Raw genomic sequence first — 17,772 nt, forward strand, 5'->3', positions numbered from 1 at the left:
TTTTTTTCCCTTGTAATATTACAAAATATTTCTTGGCAACTGGTTAACATAGGAATATTTTGTTTTGTAAAAGTACAATTTTTTTTTCTGTGTAGCAAGCCTGAAGTATATCTGATTATTAAATGTTCCATCAGGTAATTTTTGCGATTTGCTTGGCAACCACAGAAATGGGAAAGAACTATCTCAATACCACACGATACTACGAATAGAAAGTCAAAAAGTACTGTTGATAGTGCATACACTCTTAGAGCCAGTAACAAGGTTGAGAAAAAACATTTTGTTAAAACATACTTCACTCTACTCTTAAATTCCACAATCTGTTCTCTGCTTCTTATGCTAAAACTCGAAAATCTGCTCTATTTGCTTCTTTCACTCATTACCTGAAGCTAGTACACAGCATGACTGGGGAACAAAACCAATGCTCTTCACCCCTCGTGCAGACAATTTAATGTGTATGTACATATTACAAATGAACCTGTTAAATAATGGTGTGCTGAGAAAGAGTGACATTAAAAATAAATTTAAATAAACATCCTGAGCCTTTTTTTATAAATATATTAAATATAATTGTCTATAAGGAATTATTCAATTAATTCTAGTATTTTAAAAATTAATATTTCCTAACACTTTATCGTGTGTTATTATATTCACTTAATAAACTCTCAATGTAAAATTGTTATTCACATCACGTTGTTCTTTGTTTCATTGCAATCATTCTCATTACAGATTTTTTTTTACACTTGATATCTTAATGTTTGTACCAAGTTAGTATCCGTTCAATGTTTTCATAAACTTTTGTATCTTGTTTGAAATGTTTAGATTTATGTTCTGTCTGTAATTTATAGTCTTTAGTAATAAGTAATTATATGTTTTGTGTCTGTTCATATTATTTTGTCTTTATATTTATTTTCTATATGAGTGTTTGTTTGTATTTGTTTGTATTTGTTGTTGTCACTGCTAGTGTGTGGAGCCCTCGTTTGTTAGCTAGTTAGACATGTTCTGCCTGCAATGGTACCGACAAGGGAGGGAGTCCATACATTGGCAGTGATAACTGTGTACTTGTCTATGTGTGTCGTGCCAACCACAGAAGTTTAACAACTGTTGGTCGGCATGTAGCAAATTAAAATAAATAAATAAATAAATGTTTAAGGTCTACAATGCTCTAAAGCAGCGGTTCCCAATTTTTTTTTTTTTTGGCCAGGGAACCCTGTGATTGACCTTTCTTTTGGCGGAACCCCAACTCCTTCAAAGAAAGTTATTTGACAATAATTGTGCCTGCTTTACATGACATTCGTCCTGACTCACGGAACCCCTGTGACCCTGCCGCAGAACCATAGCCCCTCACAAGGGTTGGGGCTGGATGGACCCCTGGGTCCAGGGCCCGGACCCAGCCAGGGCCGGTCCTAGGGCGGTGCGAGCGGTGCGACCGCACCGGGCGCCATCAAGGGAGGGGGCGCCGAAATCAACCGACACATGAGACGAACGACGGTGACGATCGGTCTCACGGGAAAATGGACGAATTGAGGTACCCGCCCTCCGAAGTCACGGTGTCAGATCTCCAAATTGAATGAATCCAAATTAATAATGATTATGTTTACGACAGCTCTTTTAACGTGGCTCATTCGTATTACGTTACTAGCAATTGTTTATTTACATCCTGTGTCCCACAGTTTACAGTGGCGCTTCATCCGGCCGTTACTTGAACTGCTTGGCGCCTGAGTCTTCCAATTTCCAGTCGTTCATTAGGGGCAAGTGGGGCGCGGGGTTAGATTTCGTCCGTCACTTGTTTCGCTAGGCAAGCATTGTCTATTGAATTGCCAAGTCGTTCAAACATGCGCGAGTGTATATCTGTGTTGTACAGTGTGTGTGTGTCGTTAGATTATTACAGAAGAATTCTTAATAGAAAACAGAAGTAGGTAAGTATTGTTTATATCAGTTCCTTTCTAGTAGTGGAGCACAGATGCGGATACCGATTAATCGCATATAAACAGCAACGTATCCAAAGTTTTGTAAATATGGCGTCTTCGTGCATGTTCGGCGATGTTTGTTTTAACGAATAAGACATACATATTACGACAAGACGTTGGCGACACTTAATTTCCATACATATACATTGCATTGAAATGTTATTAACGTTTACTTGTTCTAAACGTTCACAATCGTTCTGAAATTATCTCCGTTATTTTAGTACAGTTATTTTCCGATAAGAATGTTAACTTATTTAAATGTTAACATAATATGATTATACACAAAGGCCAAACATGAATAGCGTAATAATTTATTACCATATAAAGCGGACGTTTCAAGAATCGGTAATCGGTAAAGTCATATCAGTGCACCACTACTTTCTAGTGTATTCTGTGGTACTGCGATAAGACATATCCACTTATCAACGAACGAAACCGCACGGCGAGATTAAACACGGTGTCTTAGGCATTTAATGATTACGCGCGTTTGTCGAGTACGTTTCTCCTTGCAGCCCGATGTACTGCGCTTTTGTAGTGTATTTATTATAGTGTATTTATGGTAGCTTTTGTATGGAAGTGATGTACCTGTTACGTAATAACTATTATTTAATCTTTGCCTATGCTGCGTTTTATATATAAGGTGGTAAAGGTGTAGGTACTAGTTTGTTTTAACAAATTTGTATAGGCCTACTATATATTATATATCACTCTTGTTAAAGTTATTTATTTTTTGTCCAATAACTATTAAAAAACGTTTTGTCAAAGGGCCTGTTTTACTGCCTTTATTTAAGTGACAATTAGCGTAACTGAGTTTTTACGTATTTTTAGTGGAAAATAAATGAAAAATCAATCAGTTATACTAACTGCCAGTTAAATAAAGGTGGTTAAAAACAGGTCCGTAATTAATTAAAAGTGCAAAAAACGGGTTTTTTAAATAGTCCCTGAACTTAAATAAAGGAAAAAAACTTAATTGAATTATTTTATAACTGGCTACTGCCGGCGATTTCGATCGCGTGGGTCCGTGGTAATAGATTATCGCTCATCAGAATTTAAATCTTTAACTCAAGTATGTCCTATTCTATGTCACTGATTTCCTGATATCATGTATGTAACGAGTGATGGTTAAATGTGTCTTTTACAGATTACAAAACATGTCACAGTCTTCAAAAAAATTGTATGGTGCACAAAACTTAAAAAGGAAACGGATAAAGCAAACCGAAACTGAAAAATCTGCAAATATGCTATCAAAATTTTTGAGAGTCGAAAAGTTATCTGACCATCACCAGAACTTCTATATCAACAAGCAATAGAAGAAGACCCGCTTGAAAAAAGTTCTGATCTTGAAGATGCACAGCACCATTTTCAAGAAGATTTAGCTGTTCCTGGAACCTCATCTGCATCTCAAAATATTACAGAAGAAGTTGTAACAGATGAATCGTTATCATTCATCTTTTAAAGAGAGAAAACTAGATGATATTTCAAAATGGCCGCTTATTATTGACTCTGCAACAAAAGATGAAATACTTATTCGAGGCCCTGTTTGTAATGAAATGAACAACAAAAATTACCCAAAGAATTGTGACGGCCGTCATTTTTCAAATTCACATTTTGAAAAAGTAATGCCAAGTGGGGAGATTTTTAAAAGAAGATGGCTCGTGTACTCTAAGTCTGCAGATAAAGTATATTGTTTTTGCTGTCGTTTACTCAACACAAACCCCAACTATAATTTGGGAAAAGAAGGATTTGACGACTGGCGGCACTTATCAACGCGTCTCAAAACACACGAAACATCCTCAGATCACCGACGTGCTTTGAACAGTTGGATGCAAGCATCGATTAGGTTGAAGAACTGTAGCGGGATAGACAAACAATTACAAAAACAGATTGAAGATGAGAAATCGAGATGGGTTGCTATCCTCGAAAGAATGATGTCGATAGTGTTCTTTTTGGCAGGCAATAATTTGGTGTTTAGAGGGAGCTCTGAAACATTATACACCCCTAATAATGGCAACTTCTTGGGTTTGGTGCAATTATTAGGAAAATTTGACAATGTGATGATGGAGCATCTCCGCCGTGTTGTAAATAAAGAGACTAATGTCCACTATTTCAGTAAAAGCATTCAAAACGAATTAATTGGCTTACTTGGAAGTGAAGTTCGAAATAATATAGTGAATATGGTAAAGTCAGCTAAATACTTCTCCATCATTATGGACTGCACTCCTGATGTAAGCCACATTGAAAAAATGTCACTAACATTCCGGTTCGTTGACGTTAACGAAGAAGAAGTGGAAGTGCGAGAGTGTTTTGTTGCTTACAAGCCAGTAAGTGACTCTTCGGGAGCAGGACTCACTGGCCTCTTTCTTGATTCGATTGTACAAGAATTTGATTTAGAAATGAACGATTGTAGAGGTCAAGGCTACGATAATGGAGCGAATATGATAGGAGTGAACAAAGGTGTACAAACCAGAATTTTAAACCTATATCCTCGGGCATTTTTTAATCCATGTAGCCGCCACGGCTTGAATTTGGTGATAGCAGATGCAGCCAAAAGTTCCGTTAAATCTGTTTCTTTATTTGGATTTCTCCAAAGACTATTTGTTTTATTCTCTGGATCAACCAAACGATGGGAAGTGATATCCAAGCATATAGACGGATTATCATTAAAAAAAGTTTGCGAAACTCGCTGGGAGAGTAGAGTTTCTAGTCTTGCTGCTGTTCGCTTTAACTACACTTCAGTTCGTGAAGCCCTTCAAAATCTTCATGAAGAAACTAATGACTCAGTTGCAGCATCAGAGGCATTGTCGCTTATTCAGAATATGGAGCAATTTGAGTTCATAATTACAATGGTGGCTTGGTATGATATATTGTTTCAAGTAAACATTGTAAGTAAAGCTATGCAGTCTGAAACTATGGACTTACCAAATGCATCGCAATTACTGAAAAACTGTTCGGAATTCGTGAAAGAGTACCGTAGCTTTTCCTCAACTCTAATTACAGCTAAAGAAATAGCGTCTCTAGCCGAAATAAACCAAGTTTTTAAGGCAGTCCGATCGCGAAGAAAAAAACTTTTTGAATACGAAGCCTTAGATGAAACACCAACTGATCCGGAGGAATTATATAAAATGAACGTTTTTTACCCGATGATAGACACAATTGAGAATACATTGGTTACACGTTTTCAACAACTGTCAAAATTCAATGATACATGGCAGTGGCGGCTGGTGCCTTTTGAAAATGGGGGTTCACAGCATTAGGCTCTTTTTATAAAGAATCACCGAACCCCTCCCCCCCCTCCCTTTTTGAAGCGGGTGGTCCGGACGTGACCAAAAAGGCATACCGCAGAATAATATGTTGTGAAAGAAAACCTCTCCTTTACTTGATTAGTAATCACATCACATACTACCTTGGCTGCAACAGTTCTATTTACATGAACATCTTCCACTTTTTTTTTTAGAATGCTGCTCTGGCACCGACATTTCAGTTCGCATTCTCACTTTATCCATATTCTCTCTTTCTTTCTCAAATGAAAGTCGAAAACTGTCAACATGTTTCCTGACTTTATCGGCATCGATGCTCCTTTTTTGTAGCTGATTAGACAAAATGTCTACGTGCAGCATTATATTGTGAAAAACTGTCAGCCAAAATACAAACACTGGATCATTCAACATACGCCGAATAGCTCCCGACTGATTGATTGTTGTTGACTGCTTGCATGACGACTCAATTTTTTTCATGCATTCAATCATTTGTTTTCTGTACTCGTACACCGTGTTAACAGTAAGACTCTTAAAATTCCATCTTGTAGAAGAAGCACGAGGAATTCTCCTGCCAACAATGCCATCAAGAACAGCAATTCTCTGTGTGAGTGGCTAAAGAAGTTAGTTATATCACTCAAATTGGAAAAGAATACACGGACTTGTTGGTTGTGGCTTGTCGATTGTGCCACAATTAAATTCAACTGATGCGCATAACAATGCACGTAATGCGCATATATATAATTTTGTTGAATAATGGCCTGAACACCATTGTGATGCCCACTCATTACACTAGCCCCATCATAACTCTGAGATATCAATTTCTCGTATTTGTCAACAATACTTTCCAAAACAATGCGAATACATTCTGCGATTGACGCAGCATCGTGTCCTGGAGGATTTACAAACTGCCAGAATCGTTCTACTACTTGCCCGTTAGGTAACACATAGCGAAAAACTATAACCAATTGGAATAAAGATATGTCTGTCGTTTCGTCTGCAATCACTGAAACAAAACTTGCACATGAAATTTCTTTTTTGATGTATTCTTGGCAGACTTTAAGCATACAATCTAGCAAATCGTTTTGGATTTCTTTACAAGTCCCTTTGAAAACAGTTGCAATTGCAAGGTGTTCTTTCAAAGATTTGTCTAACTCTGCTGAAAAATTAATTAACCCTCTAAAAATTCCAGGATTAGCAGATTCTTGTGTCTCGTGACCTCGCAGCGCGAGTTCAAACGCCCCGCAAATTTTTATACAATCTATAATTTTAGACAAGACATAACGACTTTTTGTAACTTGCTCGTTATGTTGTTTAATGTTCAAACGGTAGGCACAATCAAGTTGTTGGCAAATGTCTAATTTCCCCAAAAGATGAAACTCCAGGACGGAATTCAAATGTGTTTCTGCACTCTCATGCTTCTTTATTTTTTGACTTAAGTGAGACAAATGTGAGACGCCAAAACTTACAGAACTAGATTCACCACTTCGTTTCGCGAAGAGCAGGAAGGGAAAACAATAGAGCCGGTTGGTTTCTTCGCATCCACAGATCCACGAGTTTTTCTCGTAAATGTCCTGCTTAAATTCTCTCCTGAACTCCCTATTTTTTGACTTAGTCACTTGCACTATAGTAAGTTTAGGCATTGGCCTGCCTGCTTGTTTTATTTAGATTTTCCTTTCCAATGACAAATTAGAGAACACCAGTATTTTTATGTCTGAGACTTAACTTACTCAAGGCCATAACGAGTAACTTAACTTAGTAGTTAAAACAAACTTTTTAAACGTCGCACTAAACGCACTAAAGTAGAACAATAACACGTGACAAACAGCGCCGTCATCATTCTCGAAGAGCGAGCAAAAATGGGAGAAACATGACAAGATATATCGCGCCGTGCACAGGATAGTGTTGCGCACGCCTGGACTGTGCTCCTAGGCTGGCTAATGGGGAGCTACCCCCACCACGTCGCTCCGAGCCGAGCGGCGCGCCGTCGCCCGCCTAGCCTCCATCGCACGTGCGATCCCAGCCAACAAGGCAGCGGCAAGCTGCGCTTACTCTATAGCGGCGGGTTTGGAAAATATTGCTAATGGTTATAAGACCAAATGGGTTGCATTTATTTATTATTCTATGTGTATGATATTTAAGTATTACAGTAGGTGCCTATTTAAATGAGGCGAGGGGGTTCACGTGCGAGTGTGCTCTAATGCAATAACCGCCACTGATACATGGTCATTTTTATACGACATTAAAATAATTCCAGAAAAATCCATGTTGGAAAAAGCCTGTGCTGAATTGCAAATCACTTTAACCGATGGAGAAAAATGTGACATATCTGGTCATGAAATGGTTGAAGAACTTGTGAGCCTGAACCCATTACTAAGAGATCTTCAGTCAGGAGAGCCAATAAAAGTACTTCGACTTATAAAAAAAATGATTGGGAAGATATTTTCCCGAATGTATGGACAGTGCTTCGTATCTTGCTAACTGTGCCTATAACTGTTGCCAAAGGAGAACGAAGTTTCAGTGAATTAAAACTTATAAAAACCTACCTACGGTCTACTATGTGTCAGGAAAGACTGTCCGATCTTGAAATTTTGTCTATAGAAAATGCTATTGCCCAAAAGTTGAATTATTCTGACTTGATAAAAAAAATTGCAAGTGCTAAAGCTAGAAAAGTGATTATTTAGGTATTTTTTTAATATTTTTACTACATGTCTTCATACTTTTTGATTAATGTTTGCATGGAACATACTTAGAATAAATTAAAGTTGACAATCATTATATTTATTATTATTATTTGTCATTTGTCCACTACATCTATCACATATAGGTAATCGCACAAACTGGTCAAACGAACATTTCTAAGATTTGACATTTTAGACAGCAGTAATTCGGCTAAATAATCTGAGGCGACTACTTTTTTTGGTGGAAAATTAAGCAACCAGTTTAACAATATTTTTTTTATTTAGAGGGGCGCCATTTTTAGATCTCGCACCACCTAAAAATTTTGATAGGATCGGCACTGGACCCAGCCCTGTTTATTCTTATCTCAGTGTGTGAGATAAATAAATAATTTTATAAATAAAGCTTAGTTTGGACTTATAAAATAATAACCATAATTATACCCTGTATTTGCAGGTTGAATAACATTCTAAAAATAGTGTAGGTAAGAAATAACCATGCAATTATAATGTAGCACGTGACTGTAAAATTGTAGGGAGGGGGGGGGGGGGGGGGGGTTTGTCTCCGATCCTGGGTCCAGGGCCCGTAATCGAATGTGGGGGCCATGCACGGAACCACAGGGTTCCGTGGAACACCTTTTGGGAACAACTGTTCTGAAGAATTGTTGAAAAGTAATGGAACTTAAACACTCTTCCCTAGGCAGTGCGGATTACACCATGCAAAGGAACTGAACAGTTGAGTTTGCCTGCTTCAGCCACCTGGGCAACAGAGGGGATGTCAGGAGTTTTAGCTCAGGGACGTAGCCTGTGGAGTCCGAACCCCTCTCTTCCAGGATTAAAAAAAATACATAAGTGAAGACAGAATAAGAAAATTACAGCGACTTAGCTACATGAAGTTACAGAGAGATGATTTTCGAAGGATTCGTAATCCTTGGTGGGATACAATCATGGGCGTAGATCCCGGGAGGGCCAGGGGGACCCGCTTGCACTTGCAAAAGCATGACTGTGAAACTGGTTTCATTTCAAAACTATGTTTTATGGAAAATATATTCTATATATTTTAAAGTTTTCGGCGTATTGTACATGCATTCAAGCCAAAATATGGACATAATATAACATAACAACATATAAGCATGGTATCCAGAGATGTCTTGTGTCGGTAAACCCCACATGCAAAACTCTCGACCTGCACAGCCCCCCTTGCGAATCCTACAGATTTGCGCCTCTGGCTACAATAATGTATTTACTCCCCATTACAACCTGGCATGCTTCGTACACTGAAGCATGTTTCCATGTAGTCTATATTTAATGCCAGTTTGCACCCATGTTACTTTAGGCATGTCTTTCGTACAAACTTTACATGTGTGGTTTATGTTTTTAATAGCACTAATATACTTACTCATCAAAAATCTGATATATGGTTACACTGGACAGCCTCCTTCACAAAATCCTGGCTACAGCCCTGAGTAGCAGGCATCACTTGTACATGACACAACTACTATACCCTTTGCAGTAGAACACAAAGTTCTCAGAGACAATTTTTTTTTCTTAATTACCTACTTCTAAAACAAGTATCAGTTGTACATATAGTTCATAAAAAGTATGAAAAGACTGTAATAATCACATGCTTTCCTTAAGAAATAATTCCAGACTCTCTACAAATTTTTTATTATAAACACATGTAAGTGTATTTTATCAAATCATATACAGTATGCACCTACTCAATTAATGTCTTAGTATTGACAGAAGTAAGATAAAAATATTTTTAAAAAACAGAATTTAGTACATAATGTAAAACATCTTTACATAGATACTTTATGCAATAAAACTATACACACAAACACATCCATAAAGAAATTACAGCAAAAAATACCTAATTCAAAATTTTTGCAAAAAACCATTGTTTGTTCATCACAAGAAAAATGACACTATCCTTCCATTGAAGATTAAATACATGTAGGTATAAGGACGAATTAGCCAATTATATTGACAAATTCACAACCAACAACACATTGAATAGTAATCCATTATAAACTGCAAAAATATTATGTAGTTAAATGTATCTTATTTTCTCAGCTGTCAACAGTATTGTGCTTTGATAAATGTGATTATACAAATTAAAAAGACAATACAACAGCATTCAATACTTATAATTAAGTTATCATCAGAAGTAGTCATTTCGACATTGTTTATTTTTCTCCATGCTTGTCAGGATTGGGGAGAGCATAGCACTTCAGCACTTTTACAAAACGTGGTTTCAGTTTCAGCTGCCTTGAGCTCTTGTCCAGCCACTTACTGTCCTCCCCACCTACACTAATGTGCAGGGCAGGAAGCTTTGGCTGTTTCCGAATAGTCAGGTCGGCTTCTTTACTCTCAGAATCTGATGTATCAAAAAATATAATACATTTCAGAAGTCATTCATTTTTGTTTGGATTCTTCATGATGCATTTCCCAGCAATATTTATATGTATGCAAATAAGTTGATAAATTCACAATAATAAACAGAGAGAAAAAAAATATGATCAGCAGTTGGCTGGTTCAAATGCCAAATATCATCACATTTTGTACTAAAGAATTACCACAAACCCCCGAAAATTCTAAAGGATGCATGTAAACACGTGAACAATTTTGCCCTTTCACAAAAGACTGCATCGGTAGTTCTGCAAGGATCCTTAAAACAATACGAAAGATCAACAAAACTGGTTAACATTTTTTAAGATTCACTTTTTAAGGAACCTTTAAGCTGAAGTATCCTTTAAGGAGGTGTTTGGAAACAGCCTTGGCTTCATCCCTTCTAGTTACTGTGGCAAATCAAATATGTAAAAAATAATCCAAATGTAAAGATAAATTATACTAAACCTTATAGCAGATTTATGAAATTGCATCTGATCATTTGTTTTTAAGTTCAGGCATTGAGGAAAAGTGCTGTAGTGGCATTCTATATTTGCACTTATGTTGACCTGGGGCAATAAGACCAAATACAAAAATTTGTATAATTTTTACATTTTTGGTCTCCGCTACTTCACTCCTTTGATACATACAGTTATTTTTGAAGTTACACTTCTTATAAGAGGTTCTCACATTTAACATTTGCGTTACTTTCTAATGCTGCCGTGGAGGGAGAAAGGAAAATGAGAGAGATGGCCAGTGAGGGATTGCCCGATGGTGCGATACACGAATATCGCTAGATGGCACGGGGTTACCGATGGCAGCAATAGCGTATGATTTCATATATTTTCAAATACGTTCGTAAAAGTTTATATACTTTCTCATACTTTTGCATACTTTTGCCTACTTTCAAAACTCGTAATTCACAATTCTACACTCTCAACTCTGAGGTTGGATCTGGTGTTAGCATTAACATTGTGACACTATGTACAGACATTTCCAAGGTTACTAATCATATTTTTAGCTATCATTAACCCATTGATTAATTCTTAGGCTTGATTGAAGACATGTACAGACACTAGTAAAAGTCTACTTTCAACGCACCAATGTGTTTTTTTTTTAATTAAAAGAGAAGGCAACCTTTACAATTTATCATATTGCCATGATAATACATACTAAAACACTTTACATTTCCTCGATACACACACATAAGGGGAACTGTAGATAATCATCGGGGAGAAGTACATCACTTGGTAAACACCCCCACTAAGTCCAGATAGCTATCATAAAGTTACACACTAGGTTTAGCTGGCGACGAGCACAACAAATTGCAATACAACTGTCTTAATCGCATTTAACATTAACTGCCATCTAATGGCGCTACTTCCTGAGTCCATTGACCATGGTACAACCACTTACAGAATTTTTAATTTGATTGAATTTATACTTTATCAGCCATATTTATATCACACCAGTCCTTTTATTTTTTATTTATATTAATTATTTGTATGAAAAATTAAAGTTAGTTTTTTTTTAATATGCAAAGTAAGTATAACTTCTAACGTGCGTACATATATACTTGCACCCATTTTTTTTATAATAGTTTTACTTTATTATACAGTAATGTTAAAGAATGTATCCTCAAATTTTCCTGCTTCAGGTTCAACAAACTCGTCTTGAAGCCACTGTCAAGTTGAGCTCCAGTGCGGAGAGTAAAAAGTGAACTTATAAAAATGTAATTAATTTGCGGACAGTCGTTCAGATTGTTGTAATGTGGGAAACAGAGTAAATATACGTTGATAAATAAACAAACCCTAGTTAATTAATCGGGCTATCCTTTCTGCACCTGGATTCTCACCTGTAACAACATTTAAATGTATTAGTAATAAAATATCAAACTTTTATTGCATTCAAACTCTGACATACAAAAGTGAACCGAGATTTTAGAATCACAACAGAGTGCCAACTGCGGTCCGCTGTGACAAACTGTTTTGATATTTCTATCAGCAGGTAATCTGTTTTGTTGAGGGGATAAAAATGTTTCTAATTTGCACCTTGCATGTGCTGTCTATATTCATACTTTGTCTCTGGCCACTATCACAACCAGCCAGTACAAGTATTCAGTTGCACTACTATGCCAGCTTGCACGCAACATCACCGTAAGCACTGTGGGTGCGCTGAGTCGGAACGCAGCTAGAAAATATAGCAGGCTTTTGTTTTTACAAGTGCTACGCAGTTCACTTTTTTCGTAATTAAGGCTCTTTTATTTAATGATTTCAGATTTTTGTAAAGTAATATTTAAAAAATGAGACTATTGAAGCAATTTTTTAATATGTCCAGCCAAGCTCTAGAAACCCACACGGGGAAAAAAATTTCAGGTCGGTACCTGCAAATATTTGTCTGATGTTTTGCAAACCGCAGATAACATTCAACATGTATCAGGAGACAAAATTTCCTACAAAACTCAAAACGCAATGCTTATGTAGTGAAAAATCTGTAGAAATTGTCCTAGATAAAAAAAAAATGGGTGCTTGGCTGCAACATACGTTAGAAGTGAAATTTCACCCTTCAATAATCCACCTGAATGATCAATCAAAATGTTCAATAATTATTCACTTGAACTTAACAATGAAGTGCACAATAATAAACTGAACACCACCGGGAGACAGCTTGAGAGTTGTCATCATGTTTCCACTGGGCTGTGCCCGTGAGGAGTGGCGGTCGGCAAGACGAGAGTTGTCAAAATGTCACAGCAGCATATTTAAAAATGCAGCACTGTGGTGTCACTTCCCTAATGCTTGCCCCAAAAGCAAGTATTCCCTCTCTCCACCGGCGAGCTGCCCCCTGAGCATTGCATTTGTTGTTACTCCGTGATGAGCAGGCAAAAGATTATCTGGTGAAACGCGATAAAACCATAAATACTCCGAAGAGCATGTCGAAACACGCCATAACACCGAAATGCAAACTAACACACCATGTAGCACTGAAATGCACGTTTCATCAAGGAATTAAGTAGCATTTAACCAAAATTTAATTCAAACCACAAAAAAAATTGGTTGTCTGTAAAGTTGGTTTACGGACTATAGTTTAACGTGACGTCATAACAAAACATTGATGAAATGATTGCATACTTTTATGAATAAAATTGAATCATTTTTATTGAATTATCACTATTTTGTATGGATACAAAGAAGGAGTGAAATTTAATTGATAAATTTACTTTTAATTGCACTCATTAATTCAAATATGTTTATTACTTTAACGAAGAGATTATTCTAACTATAACTTTTATACATGTTTGCTATTTAACTTCTCCCAATCTGTGTTCTTCTGTTAAGGATAGGACGATGATAGGAAAAGTAGGAAACAAATGGGAGTGTTTCAAATTTAATGTGCCTCGAAAAAGTCAAATCGATGGTTGTTCCAATCGAGTGGAAGAGAGATAGATGCGGCGCAAGCGTACATTGAGCGTAACGGGACAATGAACGTAACGGGACAATGAGTCATCCTTTTTCGTGCATGCAGCCGGAGTTCATCGATTTATTAGACGTCACGTCAAAAAAAGATTTTTTTAATGTTTGAAATTCAAGGAATGTCTCAGTAGAGTCACATATCAATTCTCTAGACTAGTGGTGTGTGACAAACTTGGCTCATGAGCCAGACCGCCAGTTCCCCTAAATGGAAGCCTTCTTTCATTTTATTTATTACAACCTGAACTCAGAGAGACAATATGTGGATGTTATATTCACTACTATGAAAATAATAAGTATTGGCTTTTCAATAGTACTCTCTTGTATACTAACAACATTATGCTATTTTCAAGAAAATTATTGTGGCTCTCTCAAGAAGTACAATTTAGAATTTTAAATTTTTTTGACAGTTTGTATACCACCATTACTTTAACAACAATTTTTTCAGTTTTGGCAAATGATGGACTAATGAGCTGACTAATTCCATTTATGACCTACGATTAACAAGGAGACATGTACAGTTAAATCTTTTGAAAAGAGGTCAATATTTTAATAGAGAACAGTCAAAGCATTAATTGTTATATCTGCATATTAAAACTGAAATGCTCTAAAAAAATAACATACAAAAAGCTTTGAAAGCTTTATGTATAAAGTTATTCTTTTAAATGCAATTAAAATAATATCTATAAAAATTGTTTCAGGAAATAAATACTTGTGTAAAACATTTGTCATCAAAAATTGCACAAGAAAAATCTGAAAACGATATGTTAAAACTCCAGCAGGTACACCACAACAACAAGATCCCCGCCACTGTTCGGCGGCCGGTCATGAACCGAGCGGCCGGGGAGGGGCGGAGCACGGCTGAGACATCACGGGTGGAACACGGCTTGCCTGACCTGCTGCAGCTGTTCCATGGCCTCCACCTGCAACCAGAGCGTCCGCCGTCAGAACACACACACACACGACCTTTCCTCGGTGCCTCCCACTGGCTCCTCTTCACCTGCCATCTTCAATCTTTAGTTATTTGCTGATTTCAAATTTATTTACGGAAATATTTTAAAAAATAGTTTAACTACAGAAGATACTTTTTATGCATGACTCACCTGTGAAAGCTTGTAGCAAGTGTCATGTCATTTAATTACAAATATTTGACTGACTCTTTACAAATAGCAGAACATCTAGCATGCTAACATAGAGAAACATCCCTAGAAATTTTCTTGGATAAAAATAATAACATAAAAATGTGATAAAGCAATATATAGTAGATGAAGCCACGGGTGTACGCAAGGGGGAATTATATTTCCCCCCCTGAAATCCTAAGAAATCTCGCCATCAAATGGAAATAATTTGAAAGCAAACAGTGGGAAAAGTGGTTTTATCCCCCCTCCCCCCAATGGAATGAAATTCTGTGTTCGCTCCTGGGTGATGCGAAGTCTTAATACTGGAGTCTTGATACAATCAAGTATGATTATAACTGCCTACTGTAGGAATGACTTGATGAAAAAAAAATAGATCAACTTAAGTAAAATATCTCATCAACATAACAGAACAGTGGCGAGGCGTGAGGTTTACATGAGGGGAAGCAATAACTCCGTTCACACCAAAACATGATGAGGTTGTGGGGGGGGGGGGGGGGGTCTGGGGGCCCTCCGCCGGGAAAATATGGATTTCAAGGTACAAAATGGTGCTATTTAAGTAGTTTTCTTAACTGAACATTGACTATTCCACAGGTAGAAAAATTGACATTTTTTTAAATACATTATTTTTGAAAAATAATGATTGACTTACATTATTCTGATAGTAAAATACCTACTCTACATTACTTATATACTAAGTGGGAGTGTAGTATCATCGTACGCCCACAAATCCCCCACGCACTGCCAGCCAACAGCCCGCGGGAGAGATGCGCGCGCCCCGAGAGACGACCGCCGACTGAAACGCGTCATCGCCACCTGCCGTGCCGAACTGTACCGGACATAGCCGAAGCAGTCGGCGGAAAAATTCCACCGTCTGCTTCGGCCATGTTCGCTCCAGTTCGGCAAGAAAGCGTTACCTTCGTAGCTTCTACCGCGTATTTTTCCAGCCAATCCCCTCCCTGAACCTTTGTCCCATGCCACCCCCCTTCCGAAAGGAAACTACTGCGGCAGCCTTCCTGCTGAAAGCGATCCTACCAGAGCTTCTAAACCTAGCAACGCTTCTAAAACAGCATGTTTTTGTGTCAACGAGTTCTTTTTTTATAGCGCACAGCGCACAGTATTGGGTCCCAAGAAGATAGTGTAAAAAATAAATACACCTAACTGCACGAGCCAAAGTAAAATACTATTCTGAATAAAATATTTATTTAAAAAATACAATGTCTGGAAACTGCCTGGGCAAGCACTGCTTGCCTTGCTTGCCCTGACGAGACGCCACTGTAACAGAAGTAAGAGGGTGAAACAGTGAGATGGGACAGTGACGAGATGTATCAGCGAGGAGAAAATTTGAGACGAAACACAAAATACAGGAGCACTATTATGATCGAGTTACAGGAAAGGTCCTAAAATAATACAGTAGAGTTTTACTAATCCGAAACCTATTTGGATTACCATAATTTTGGATTAGCCAATTAAATGCTGTAATGCAACAGTGTTCGGTAAAATACACATCTATAAAAGTTATTATGCAATATGAGTTATATAGAGATAAGATTAATGGTTTCATTTTTATTCCAATTTAATTTTTTAAACAGACAATTTTGGTGTTATGGTTTTTATTGTTATAAAAGCTGTTTTTAATACCTAATCCACCTAATCCACCAAAATTGTGGTAAAATTTACATGCTGCATTTTTACAATAAAATAATTAATAATAAATTGATCTAAAACAGGTTCATTCAGAACAATAAAAATAAACTAGTGAGCATTTGTTGTTTTAAAATGTGAAACAAATTAAATTAATTTTTCTGATCCATTTTGGTACAATTTTTTGTCTGGAAATGACATCCCTTGAATTTCAAACATCAATAGATTACTTTATTTATGATTTGAATAAAGTTTTGGTTAAATGCTACTTAATTCTATTATATAACTTCTATCTCAGTGTTACGTGGTGTTTTGAAAGCTTTTCGGTTTGTTGTTTTTCTACATATCACCAAATAATTTTTTCCTACCTATAATACTTTTAAAACCATCAAATCACTAAACATACTAAGTCAAGACATCAAAAATAATTTTTTACAATAAAAAAAATTCTTTTATTTTTTTTATTATGAACTCTTTCGGATTAGTGGGGTTCGTGTTAGCAAGACTCCACCGTTGAAATGAAAAAACCCACATGACGTGTGCTGTGGAGCCTTAATGCTGAAACTCCTTTCCTCTTGCTGTCTTTCTAAGTTGTAACAATGGCACAACGGAAATTATAAAAGAAAAAATATATAACTGTGTATTTTTTATAAAACTTTTATTGTTCAGTTATTTTGATTTTAATTTAAGTCTGGAATTTTCCAAAAAGTGTTATTTTAAGAAACCACAATGCTCTAGAGATGTATATGTAGAAGGGAAAAGAAGGAGTTAAAAAGGATCATAGCATAAAGAATTGGAGAACAGGTTAAATGTTACAATTAATTAAAAAGAGATAAATAAGCTGGATTGTTTCAGAAGAATGGGGTGGCAGAAATAGTAAATGGAAAAAGAAGATGATAGAAAAGTCATGAATTGTTTGACATTAAGTATACAACTTCATGCACTGAAATGAAAAGCTCTGTGATGGATAGCCAACAGTGGAGAAGATGGATTATTCTACAAAAAGATTACCTTTCAACAGATAAATGTGAATAATGACAATGCAATTTTTTTTTAATACACAGTGATATGTTGTAAAATCTAGTCCTCTCCTTAACAGACTTTTTGATCTGCCACTGTAGTGTATTAGAATTATTTTTTTTCAAAAAAGTCATCATTTATGGCAACTTGAGTAAGTGTTTTGTTGACAGTTAGGTCATCAAAAACAGAAACGTTCAGCATCAAAATTAAATTGA

The 17,772-nt window shown here is 36.6% G+C and overlaps 1 protein-coding gene across 2 annotated transcripts in view; it reads right to left on the reverse strand.

Moving 5' to 3' along the window:
• Window positions 1-9,536: 9,536 nt before the first annotated feature.
• Window positions 9,537-17,772, reverse strand: part of LOC134542196 (constitutive coactivator of peroxisome proliferator-activated receptor gamma-like) — a 131,212-nt gene continuing 122,976 nt past the window's right edge. For both annotated transcript variants that reach the window (XM_063386259.1, XM_063386260.1), the window contains exon 12: window positions 9,537-14,680. In XM_063386259.1, the coding sequence (XP_063242329.1) occupies window positions 14,627-14,680 (54 nt within the window). In that variant the 3' untranslated portion in view covers window positions 9,537-14,626. The remainder of the gene's footprint in view (window positions 14,681-17,772) is intronic.

The sequence above is a fragment of the Bacillus rossius genome, assembly GCF_032445375.1.
Source record: "Bacillus rossius redtenbacheri isolate Brsri chromosome 4 unlocalized genomic scaffold, Brsri_v3 Brsri_v3_scf4_2, whole genome shotgun sequence".
Taxonomy (NCBI): Eukaryota; Metazoa; Arthropoda; class Insecta; order Phasmatodea; family Bacillidae; genus Bacillus; species Bacillus rossius.